The 12869-nt window shown below is 33.0% G+C and overlaps 2 protein-coding genes across 2 annotated transcripts; both read right to left on the bottom strand.

Annotated features, from left to right (window-relative positions):
• Positions 1–347: 347 nt before the first annotated feature.
• LOC107935300 (cucumisin-like) lies at positions 348–4323 on the bottom strand. Its single transcript, XM_016867872.2, has 9 exons — positions 4301–4323; positions 4132–4223; positions 3697–3940; positions 3098–3611; positions 2553–2644; positions 2263–2481; positions 1426–1537; positions 1137–1350; positions 348–1057 (listed from the first exon to the last, which is right to left on the bottom strand). The coding sequence occupies exons 1-9, from the start codon at positions 4321–4323 to the stop codon at positions 531–533; spliced, it is 2037 nt and encodes a 678-aa protein (XP_016723361.2). The 3' UTR covers positions 348–530.
• A 1333-nt stretch (positions 4324–5656) lies between these two features.
• On the bottom strand, positions 5657–10439 carry LOC107935312 (cucumisin). The gene is made up of 9 exons (XM_016867883.2): positions 10357–10439; positions 10167–10258; positions 8613–8856; positions 8016–8529; positions 7841–7944; positions 7549–7767; positions 6667–6778; positions 6381–6588; positions 5657–6305 (listed from the first exon to the last, which is right to left on the bottom strand). The coding sequence occupies exons 1-9, from the start codon at positions 10428–10430 to the stop codon at positions 5776–5778; spliced, it is 2097 nt and encodes a 698-aa protein (XP_016723372.2). The 5' UTR covers positions 10431–10439; the 3' UTR covers positions 5657–5775.
• Positions 10440–12869: the final 2430 nt, after the last annotated feature.

Raw genomic sequence — 12869 nt, forward strand, 5'->3', positions numbered from 1 at the left:
TTTTTGTTCATGAAACAACTTTGAACATCACGAATTTGTAAATCAAAATCTAAACAACTTTTTTTTTCAATCTCCAACACTGATTGTAAGATCGACATGGATCTAAAGACTTCTATTTGTTGATGGGCATCGGTCCATTGTACCGATCTTTGAATTGTCTCTTAGAGCTTGCTAGCTAAACTTTTTTTTTCTTTAGAAAAAAACTTAACAACTCAGCGAGTTGTTAAAAAAACATTCGAATAGTTCAGTGATTTAAATGATATCTTTTGAATAGTTTAATGGTTATTTTGTATCTTTTTGAAGTTAAGTGACCAAAACTCAGAAATCAATACGGGAATTTAGGCCAATATAGTTTAAGGTCCAATTTATTAATAAAGCCTTGATGATAAAATACATTTGTATTCATTTATTGAGGAGAATTTTCAATTTCTCCATTGATTTCTTATTCAACATCAATATGTACATACATTGAGATTATCATTACTATTAGCAATCCCCTTAGTTTTATTACTGGTAATCGAAATCATGGTTTAAAAGGCAACAACGGGACTCCTTACTTTATGCACACCATCATCCCATACCAAAGTACCCGAGACCGTCGGAAGACCAACCTTCACTGCAACCGTAACAACAAACGATTTCTTTTCTCCAATGGACTTGAACGACAAAGCATTTGGCTTAACTTTGATGTCGAGTTCCTTTGGAGCATTAACGATGGCATTATAAGTCGAAACCGGTGATCCGACATTGGTTACGGTCCTATGAAAATCACGACTGAAGTATGTATCATCTCCTGAGAGACTAACAGCTAATGCGAATGTAGGATAGTTTAAATCCAATGCACTTCCATTTGTTGCTTTCGTGCAACCGGTTTTATTATCTCCTGTAACAAGGCGAAGTTGTTTCGAACTATACCCTTGTCCGCACAAAAATTTAATGTAATCAATCTCCCCGGCATCATAGACCAATCCTGGATCGATGGCCGATGATGGGTTTATAAGACCAGACCCATACGCGAACTCGAGATCGGTATTTGTCTTAGGACTCATTGGCCATGCTGTAGCAAAACAGAGAAAGATATTGGTTAATTAGTAACCATATATAAGATTCACCAACAGCAAATATGGTATTAGTACCTGTTGTCATTAGAGCTGATTTAATAGCCGAAGGGGACCAAGTCGGATGAAATGATTTGACATAAGCCGCTACAGCTGTCGCGTGCGGGCAAGACATTGAAGTACCAGAGATTATATTGTATTTAACTATTCTTTTATCATTTATGACCCCTGTCACGGTCGTAGCCTCCGACCACGCTGCTAATATGTCAACTCCCGGTGCTGTTATATCCGGCTGCAATTTATATTCAAATGTCACAAACTTTGAACATCGATCAAAGGGGTTGATTATTATAGATTCAATTTATACCTTGAGGATGTCAAGTGAAAGAATATTGGGTCCTCTCGATGAAAACGAAGCAACATAGGGAGCAAGTTCGTCTTTCTCCTCGGTACTCCGAAGTATTGCTGCTTCTGCTTTCCTACACAATTAAATGAAACAAAATTAGTGAAATATGCTGGTCATGAAGTTATAGTGATGCTACTTCATGGTATAAATGTAGTGCAATACTTCACTTTCGTCGATTAATTTGAGAACCGAAACACGCAAGGGAAAGTGTAGGCGAAATCTTTGAACTAAAATTATCTGATGATCCATCGATTTATAAATTAATTAATTTTGTAAACAAACTAAAATATTAGCAATTGGATTCTGATGGTCCATCGGTATATTTGTATTCATGATGGTAAAAGTCGTCACTATATGTTTAGGGTTATAATAGGAATTTGACCATATAAAAACATTTACTGACAACTCATATTGCTTCTATAAGTTCAAGGAGATAGATCAGAATTTTACTCAAATATATTGACGATTTTACTGTCAGTATAGGTATTAGAAAATCAACTATAGTGGATGGTACCTATACCGACAATTGCTATTTATGCTTAAACTGTCGGTATAGACTTTTAAATCTATTCCAACAGTCGCGTTTTTGTCAAAAAAGAAAGTCAATATGGATGTTACATGGTTATTCTTTTGTCAGAATACCCATTTTCATCATCAGTATAGTTTTTGACCTATACCGACGGTTTTTTGTTTTTAGAAATGGTTTCTAATCCGTCACTATTTCGCAGTTTGTTTGTGGTGCATATTAGTGAAATTCAATAATTTATGATACTGATCTTGAAGTTATAGTGATGGTACTTCGTTGTATTAATGTAGTGCAAAATGTCACTTCCGTCGGTTAGTCCTAGAACCGAAGCAGGCAACATGAAAGTGTAGGCGAAATCTTTGAATCCATCGTCTCGAATTAGAGCCCCAACAGCTCCCGCCTGTAATGGTCCCTCCATGAAATCCAAGTAATCACAAAGAACAATTTTTCCCTTTACCAAGGTCTCATTCAAGGAGCCTGGCAAGCAAACCCTGCATTTATTTTACAATGAATTTCTATTCCTTTTATATGAATTTAAGCGAAGAATTGCAGCAAATATTACCTGGATTCTGATGAACTATATTTCGGAGCATCGGCACCCCATATGAGAGGATGAAATTTACCCTTAAGATCGAAAGTATTTATCGAAGTTCCCTATGAATGACAAGGTAATTTTATCAGTATTGCCAATACAGATTGTAGTAAAATAACATGAAATCAATGTTAAAAGTATCATAGAGACCCTTGTACTAAGAGTCAAATTGCATTTTATCCCTTCCACTCAAAAATGGGTAAATTAATACTTTTACATTAGATCAAAGAACATATTGATCCTTCTGTTAAAAATTTAATCCATTTCTACTATTAAAAACTAATCCGTAAGTTATAATGAGGTACATGTGGACTATTTGATTATTCCATCAAGTATGCCGACTTTTAATAGTAGAAATCGATTAAATTTTAAAATAAAGGATCAGTTTGGTCTTTAATCTAATATACATGAACTAATATGCTCATTTTTTGAGTAAAAATGTAAAATGCAATATAACTTCTAATATCTGAAACTCCATAATATTTTTACTCAAATGGACAAGTCTGTTTTATTACCTTGAAAACTTTACCATTACCCAATTTCACCATAGTTTGAAATTTTTTATCGATGGTACTTGCACCTACTGAGAGAGACCAAGGGGAAATGTTTACAACAGAAGCATAATAAGGACCATCGTTACCAGCTGAATTCGATGTTAGTATCCCGTTTTTCATCGAATGGAAAGCTCCTATAGCGATCGAATCACTGAAATATTCCGAAGCAAAGAATCCTCCGATTGAAAGGGAGATTATGTCAACTCCATCTGCAATAGAATCATCGAATGCTGCGAGAATGTCTTCATCGTAACATCCATCGTACCAACAGATTTTGTATACTGCGATACGAGCTGATGGCACTCCTCCACGAACTGTCCCTGCACGAAATCCGTATAAACTTGCCTTGCTAACTACAGCACCAGCAGCTATTGATGCAGTGTGACTCCCGTGACCTACGGAATCTCTCGGTGACTGCAAATCTTCCGAAGGATAATCTCCTTTAGCTCGATAGTATCTTGCCCCGATTATTTTACTGCATGTGATATTGGAAATTTTGCTAAGATTTTATATCATAATATATATAATCTGTGTAAGTACATATGTTCAATCATATTTACTTGTTGCAAGTGAAATTAGACGACTTTTGGCAACTGCCCTTCCATTTCTTCGGAGGAGGACCGAATTCTTTATCGTCAAAACTTTCCGATTCAGGCCAAATCCCTGTATCGAGGACAGCTACTATGATGTCGCTTTCCAACACCGTACGTCTAGAATGTTCAAAGAAACCGACAAAGTCCCACGATCTTGCCGTGTGGAGCTCCTTCTTTTGGCTTTGGAAAACAGAAACAACCCCTTCCATGTCTGAAATAAAGTGCTATATTCATTAGTACGGTTGAGACTTGCTTTTTGCATTTTAATCCAAATTTCTATGTTATACAGTTGCGATTAGACTTGTCGAGCGGTCCGATTATTCATTCAAATCCGAGAGTTCATATGGGAGGATGATAAAAATATTAGGATTGAATAAAAAATATGACGCAATGCGAACAAACCAGCCAATTTCTCTGCCTCTTCATTGGTCAATTTGGCGGCGAAGCCGTTGAAACTCCTTCGGTAACTATGTAGCAGTAACTCCGATGCGCCGCTGTTAAATTTTAAATGAATTTTAGTCGATCTCATCTAATTATTTAACCATACCGGTAATGTTTGTGACAAATTTACCTTCCGACAACTTGTTCTAGCATGTTATTATGAAGAGTTACAGCTGAAAATTCACCCTTTGGAAGGTCACCCATGTATACTATATGTACCTGAATTCAACAAACTTAACCATTCAATGAAAACATTTATACTATTCGAACTCAAATGAAGTGTCGAAGTAACATAGCTAATGCATAAGGGACTTATGTGCCTTTCGATAATCGGATGCCGCCCCACGGAAGCTAACTGCCAGCAAGGTGCAAGCAAAAGTGATTAGCTTGAGCCATTGCACAAGAGAAGCTTGAATCACCATTGGAGAGGTTTTTGCTGATAGATTAAGCAGTGTGCGAATATGGGGTTTATATAGGCAGTGAATGTAGCGGGAATTGTTGGAATTTTTTTACTTTGTTAGTCCCGCCGACAAACAAAAGCTTCTAAAGGCATCATTTTACTATGTTCTTGTTGCGAAGCTTAGTTGTGTATGATGTTCGAAAGAACATAAAATGGACTTGAGATGCATACGTAATTAAGATTTTAAGAAATGGTCTGAGATAGAATTTAGTCTGTTTATGTTTGGCTCTCGGGAAAATTTCAAAGAGAAAATTACATATTGTGACTGGAATTACTAGCTGGCAAGAGAAATTAAGATATAGTAATGTTGGGTCATTTTGGTTTCACATTCGAATTTTGATTATTTCGAAATAATTGTTTGAATCATTTTAAATTTCAGACATTTTATTTAATTTGGTGGCCTTTTATGATTAAATTGAATAAATACGATTCGAATTTAAATTAATTAAATTAAATATTTAAATTTAGATTCGAATTAATGCATAAAATTTTGGAAGTTGGAATGGAATTGATATGTCCAACTAAGAGTGCAATATCTTCTCAATAAATCACTTAATTATTGGAAAATTACTCTATACGTGACATTTAATTATTATTTTTTTAAAAAGCATAGATCAATCCATAAAAAGAAAGTGTAATTTTAGAAGGCAGTGTTCTACAAGTTCCGTTTGAGTACTTCATCAAAGAACTATCCCCTCCAATAATAGTTAGCAACCCATTCGATTAATTTGGTATCAGTTAAATTGTATAAAAATATCCGAAAAATTGTAAAATTATTTTAATAATTTATTTTTATTATTTTTTGAATAATGAAATAGGTATATGAATGAACTTTGTGAGTCAAACTTGAGCTTAAATTTTTTTTACATATGTAACATGATTTTAATAGAAATGATATATTTTGACAAGACGTAATAATTTCATACAATCTTATCTATAGATATTTTCAATAACAAGTACATAAAAAATAAGTTCAGTAGGATGACAATAATATGAAGAACTAAATTAATTTATTTCTCCATCGCACTTGCATATTTTTCAACTACATGAAACCAATTTCATTGTTCTGTGTTCATTAAATTATTTGATAAAAACATAAAAACAAACAGATTGAGAGATTAATAAAAACATAAAATATCTCATAATCATAGCATTATTGAAGCATAAGCGACAATGGGGCTCTTAACTTGATGAACACCATCATCCCAAATCAAAGAACCGGAGATCATCGAGTTCCCAAGTTCAGCTCCAACAGTCACAACGAACGATTGTTGTTGACCGACATATTCGAAAGAAAGCACGCTCGGTTGAACTTGGATTATGAGCCCTGGCGGAGCGTTAACTACCGCCCTATAATTTGACACTGCTGAGCCGACATTCGTCACTGTCCTATGAAAGACTCGAGTGATTGATTTTCCAGGAGTTGAGGATAATGCGAACGACGGATAGTTTAGATCCCACACCGTACCATCCGTTTCTTCGGAACAACTGCTACTATTTCCACTTATTAGTTGAATGTTTGCAATGGTATATCCTTGTCCACACAAGAATTTAACATAATCGATCTCTCCTGCATCGTATACCAATCCGGGGTCGGTTGCTTGTAAAGGGTTTATGTGACCTGCCCCGTACGCATGCTCACCTTCGATGTTGTTGTTAGAAGTCATCGGAATAGCTGCAAAAGAGTAGATGAAATATGGTTAGATGTTGTAATCCGGAACCCAGATCTCGAATAGCCTTAATGAATTACCTGTTGTCATTAGAGCAGATCTAATGGCAGCAGGGGACCATGTCGGATGAAATGATTTAACGTAAGCAGCAGCCCCGGTCGCATGCGGACAAGACATGGATGTACCCGAAATAATGTTGTAACGAGTTCTTCGGGTATCGTCTTCTGTCACGGTGGATGCTTCTGACCACGCCGCCAAGATATCGACCCCGGGTGCAGTAAGATCAGGCTAGTCTCGGATTGAGAAAATTAGAAACTTGGAAAGGAAGTTAACTGAAAAAATTGTGAAACATCATTTCATCATTACCTTGAGTATATCTGTTGTTATAGGGTTAGGGCCTCTAGATGAAAATGAAACAACAAAAGGGGCAAATTGATTATTGTCTTGGCTGGTCTTGAATATTGTTGCTGTTGGATTCCTAATAAACAAATGAAAGTAATTAAACTAAATTAATTATATGAATCCATTGATTAAACTCTTTATAATTGAATATTATATGTCAAAATATGATGTTGGTCCTTCTACTATGCAGAAATTTAGTTTTTAGTCCCTATAATTTAATTTCAAATAATTGGATCTTCTACTCTTATAATGAAATTAGTTAGTCCAAATAGTTAAAGACCATTTATTATTGGTGAAATTACCAATAGATCCGTCTATTATAGGGACTTTATCATATTAGTCCCTCCACTATTAAATGAATTAATTTAGTCTCTATACTATTAAAAACAATCAAATAAGAAGAAATATTAATAAAATTACCATTTACTATTTAAAAAATGACATTTACTTTTTAATTGAGTAAATGTTAACAATGTTAAAATTTAGCCTTATTTGATTTCTTTTCATAGTAGGGGACTAATTTGATCCAATCTCTATAATAGAGGGAGCTGTCAGGTACTTTCACCGTTGACAATTCTAGTTAAAATGCTTACATGGATTTCTTTTCTTAAAAATACCCTTCCAACATGACATGAAATTTTATTTTTTATCAAAAGGGAAGTTTTTAAGAAAAATTCAAGTTTGCATTTTAACTAGAATAGTTAATGGTATTAACTATTTAGAACAACCAATGAGTAAAGACTAGATTTTATCAAATTAAAGAATAATGACTATATCCTAAATTGAGCATACTAGAGGGGCCAAATTTGAATTAAACCAATATTATATAAGGAAATAGGAAAATACTCTGTTGTATTCAAGTAGTTGATGATCATTCTTCCATCATTCACATTCAAGGTGGAAAAAGGTAGAGGGTAACTGAATTGAAAATCCTTGTTTCCTGTATCTTGAAACACCGCACCGAGGGCTCCGGCCTCCAATACACCTTCGTAATCGGTGAAGTACTCGCAAAAAACGATCTTTCCTTTCACTAATGTTGCATTCAATGCCCCTGGAAAACAATACCTGTAACAAAATTTCGTTAAAATCAAGGTACATTTAATGACACTGAACTAATACCAAATCGTCTGCACTATACCTGGAAAACTCAGATGCGACGCCTAAGGTCAAATTCGGAGCATCTCCACCGTAGATGAAAGGGTACATTTTTCCTTTGAGATCAAATGTATTTATAGTGGCACCCTATAGGAAGAAAATTTTAAGTGTAATTCAATTCAAGACATGAATTGAGTTATGAATATCCCTCTAATTACCTCGTAAATTTGGCCGTTACCGAGTTTCACCTTCGTAACGAACTTCCGATCTATCGTACTAGCTGCCACAGTTAGTGACCAAGGTGAAACATTCACGACGGATCCAGGAGTAGGACCGCCATTACCGGCGGAGTTCGAAGTGAGGATCCCTTTCTTCATTGCATGGAAAGCGCCGATCGCGATCGAGTCTTCAAAGTAATCAAATGGAATGGAACTCCCTACCGAAAGAGAGATTATGTCAACACCGTCAGCTATTGCATCATCAAATGCAGCGAGAATGCCTTCATCGGAGCAACCATAGGACCAACATATCTTATACACCGCAATACGTGCGGACGGAACCCCACCACGAACCGTTCCTTTGGCTATGCCGAATAAGCTGGCTTGGCTAACTAAGCCACCTGCAGCTGTTGATGTTGTATGAGTCCCATGACCTTCTGCGTCTCTTGGAGATATAAAATCTTCCGGACCATTATCGCCATCGGTCAGGTAGTATCGAGCTCCGATTATCTTACTGAAACAGATTAAAACCTTGTTAAAGGCCAATATTTCATGATCTAATGAACTATTTCCTTAATGTTAAGTTCGATTATGTACTTGTTGCAAGTGAAATTGGCCGATTTTTGGCAGGTGCCCTTCCATTTTTTCGGAATCGGACCAAATCCAGTGTCGTTAAAACTTTCAGATTCGGGCCAAACCCCAGTGTCAAGCATTCCAATGATGATATCACTCTCAATGATTGATGTTTTCATTTTTTTGTTGAATCCCATAAATTCCCATGTTCTTGATGTATGGAGCTGCTTCTTTTGACTAGGGAACACTGATACAACCCCTTCCTTTCCTGGAAAAAAAAGTTAAAAATTAGTTACCCAAAAGTTTCTTTTTAATATATCCATAATTTACCAAAAACTTCGTTTTAGTCCTTTTATTATGCTGAAATTTTAGTCCAAACTGATAACAATATTAATGTTGTTGGAATCGAACTAGATTAATCAGTTTAACTGGTTGGATTAGGAATCGACAAATATACTGGTTCGGACAAAGATAATGATAACATTATTTTGCGTTCCAAATGTACTTTTTCATTCTCTTCTTCATTAAATAGTTTTTTCAAACATTGATATTCAAATTGAAAGATCAAAATTTTATGATTAATTTATGAGATGAAATAGCAAATCAATATTAAATTAATTACTTTGCTAAGATACTGAACTCGAATTTCACATTGCTCCCGATTTAATATTTAAGTTTTTTTATTTATAATATTCATATTTATTAAGAATATAATTTATTTTGAATTTTTAATATGTACAAAATATTATTAAAGACTAGAAATTTGTTTAAAATAACATTAAATGTTTGAACTATATGGATACAAATATAAAATAAAAACTTTCATAATTTAATATTTAAATTTATCAAATAGTCTAATTATATTAAGCATACCAAAAAGATTTCATAATTCAAATTCAGCACTTAACTTTTAAATACTCAATATTTTAGCACTTAATTTTTTAGTACTTAATTTTCAGTTTACCAAACAGCAAATAGTGATCATGATATATTAAACGAGGAAGCATTTTATATTTTATTTATTTGATTTCTTATATTCAATACTAATAAGAGAAGAATTAAAAATTAATGTATATATTAGCTTTGAGAATGGATTAATGACAATGATTTAATTTATCATAAATATCATTAATGTTTGTTTTGGTAGTTCAATACTTCAATTACAAATTAGAAATGATAATGTTAATGTTTTAATTGAATGTAGAATTTTTAATTGATGTTTATGTATTTATTTTTATTTATTTGTGTTTATAATTTTTTTTATTTTTCAGAATTTTTTCTTTTTTTTTTGGGTGTTTGAGCAAGTGACTGAACCAATTAAATTAAAAATTGGTGATTTGACTTGTTTGACCACTAATCCAATTCTGAAAATATTGAACATCATTAGTTATTTCCATTAAAGTGATAAGAACTAATAAATACTTCAAGGTATCACTTTATCGATAGTAACTAACAAAATTATCGATTTATACCCACTAAATTATGCTGAATTAAAATAAATAAATTAAATCCCAATTGCAGCGTAATAGAGGGACTAAAACCATAATTAGACACCACAAAGAAGAGAGTGATTAATACCTTTAAGTTTATTTGCCTCATCTTCAGTTAACTTAGCTGCAAATCCATCGAAACTCCTACGGTAGCTATAGAGCAAAACATCCGATGCAACACTGTATAAATAATTCATAAACCTACGTTAAATATCAACGAATCGGAAGTCAATTAAAAGGCGCAAAATTTTGGAATAACAAAATAATAATCGACAAACCCGGAAACGATTTCTTCGAGCATGCCGATATGAATATTCGAAACGGAGACATCACCCTTCGGAAGGTCACCCATGTACACAATGTAAACCTGGTTCAACCCAACAACAATTAAACACATTAGAACTAATTCGAGTTCCGAAATCAACCAAAATCAGCTCGGATTTCTTTATCTATTTGCCTGTCTCTCATTCGTATCGGAAGCTCCATGGCAGCCGACGAGGAAGCAAATCGTGAAACAGACAAGCGTAAGCCATGTCGAGGAACACGTCCGGACTGCCATCGATGAGTTTTCGAGCTTGGGTTAGCAAATAACCAATGCAATGAAAGGGGCATTTATATAATTGTTTACATTAATTAATGAAACAAAACGAAAGCATTGTTAAGCTCGTCAATGGATCCATCCCTGGCCATTGGCCGGCTTCTAGAAATGTATGAAGCATGCTGTTTTCTGCCGAAAAGTGTAGATTACAAGAAAATTTTATTAAACAATTTTCAATTTGTCGTATGTAATTTGGCATTCGAATTGAATGTATCTATATATATATATAAATATGTTTTGGCTTAAGAACTTCATTAAAGCCTTTGAATGTCACCATTTCATGCCTGAAACATGTATTATTTAAGTGGGATCTTCTTCTTTTTAATAATAGGGAGTCTCTGTGAAATTATAAGAAGAAAACTCTGAAGAGAAACATCTTATTCAAAGACTTGCTTAATACATGCAGGTTGCACGTATTTATACATGCATGAGAGCTGAAGCTGACAGACGTTACAGCAACCTTTCTAACTGCTATCATCTTTAACTGCTAACAGACTAACTGCTAACAGACTTACAACGGTACAACGGTTTTGACTATATTACAACTGCTTTGACTATATTAACTCTAACAGTCTCTAGGGTGAGTTCGGTTTAGTTCAATTGGTGTTTTTAGATTTTTTAAATTATCTATGATAATTCAGTTTGCTTCGATTCTCATTTTTTTTCTTAACTTTAGGGGTTAAAAGCTAAAAAATAAGTAATTGTACTTTAAAAGCTAAAAAGTAAGTGCTCTTATTTTTTTTATTTAAAAACTAAGTCTAACCATTAACATTATTAATATTTTCCACCAAAATTTGTCAACATAGCATATTGATTAGACTTTCCTCATATAACATTGTATATGATTGACAAAAAATAAATATGTTAAGTTGAGAAATTTTAATAGAAATTACAAAGAAAAATAATGATTGGACTAGAATTTTTAAATTAAAAAAAATAGAAGGGTTCAAACTTTTAACTTTTAAAGTACAAGGACTAAATCTCAAAATTTTAGATAAGTATAGGGATTAATAGCATATTTTTTCATAAATATTTCTTTTAAGAAAGTTAATTTTTTAAGTAAATAAAACTTAATATATAGCTCTAATGTAGTATTTTTTGAAAAAAAAATTATATAGAAAATTTAAATTATTTTACTATTTTAAATATAAAATTTTTATTTTTATATCATAAAAAATTAAAATTAGCTATAATTAAATATAAAATAGAATACTATTCGATTTAATTCGAGCAATTGTGGTTTTTAAACTTGTATTTCAAAAATCATCTAAACATCACGGTTCTGTTCGGTTTTCAGTTTCTTGATTTTTCGCTCAACTCTATTACGAAGTAAGAATCGTCTAAAGATCAAACCTAAAACTGCTCACAACTGAAGATCGAACACAAAACGTTTACCACTCGACACTTCGAGTAGAATTTTTTTTTTTTTGTATAATGACTTTAGATTGCAAATATATTTATGAAAATTTGCTAGATTTCTGTTTGGTTCTTAGGAAAATTATGAAAGGGAAAATCCAAATCACGACGTACAAGCTTCCTTTGCCAAAACATTTAATTTGTCCTTTCCCTTAAAATGACAAATTGGTGTATAATAGGATGTATGGTTTTTTTGTTAGGTAAAAAACAACTTTTGGTCCCTTTCAATTTTGATATTAAGCAAATTGTTCTCCTGATAATTTCAAAGGTGAGAAGGACAATTAATCACAATGTTAATATTTTTTATCTGTATAATAACAAATTTAGTCGTCTAAGTTTACACATTTTATTAATCTGGTTCTGGTTTAACAAATTTAGCCCATAATATTTACAAATTCTATCAACATTTATACAAAATATATAAACATAAAGAGCTAAATTTATTAATTTACTAATCAAAATCAATTACAATTGACGGAAAATATTGACAACATGTTTAATTGTCATTTGTTACTCACTTTCAAATTGATAGTGCAACACCCCCGACCCGGCCTAGGAACTTCAACTAAGTCAAAGGCGTTACATTGATCACCGAAGTGATCCAATAAAGCCATTCTTTTGCTTGGGTTGAATTGTATAAAAACCACTCTTTAGTTTTAAAGAAAAAACTTTAATCAAATCAGCTTTACTTAGTAATCCAATTACGCGGTTAAGGTTTTAAAAAGACTTATCTAATCTTTAAGTATTTTTTAAAGTAGCGGAAAACATTATTAAGAA

Source organism: Gossypium hirsutum, chromosome D10, assembly GCF_007990345.1.
Source record: "Gossypium hirsutum isolate 1008001.06 chromosome D10, Gossypium_hirsutum_v2.1, whole genome shotgun sequence".
Classification (NCBI taxonomy): Eukaryota; Viridiplantae; Streptophyta; class Magnoliopsida; order Malvales; family Malvaceae; genus Gossypium; species Gossypium hirsutum.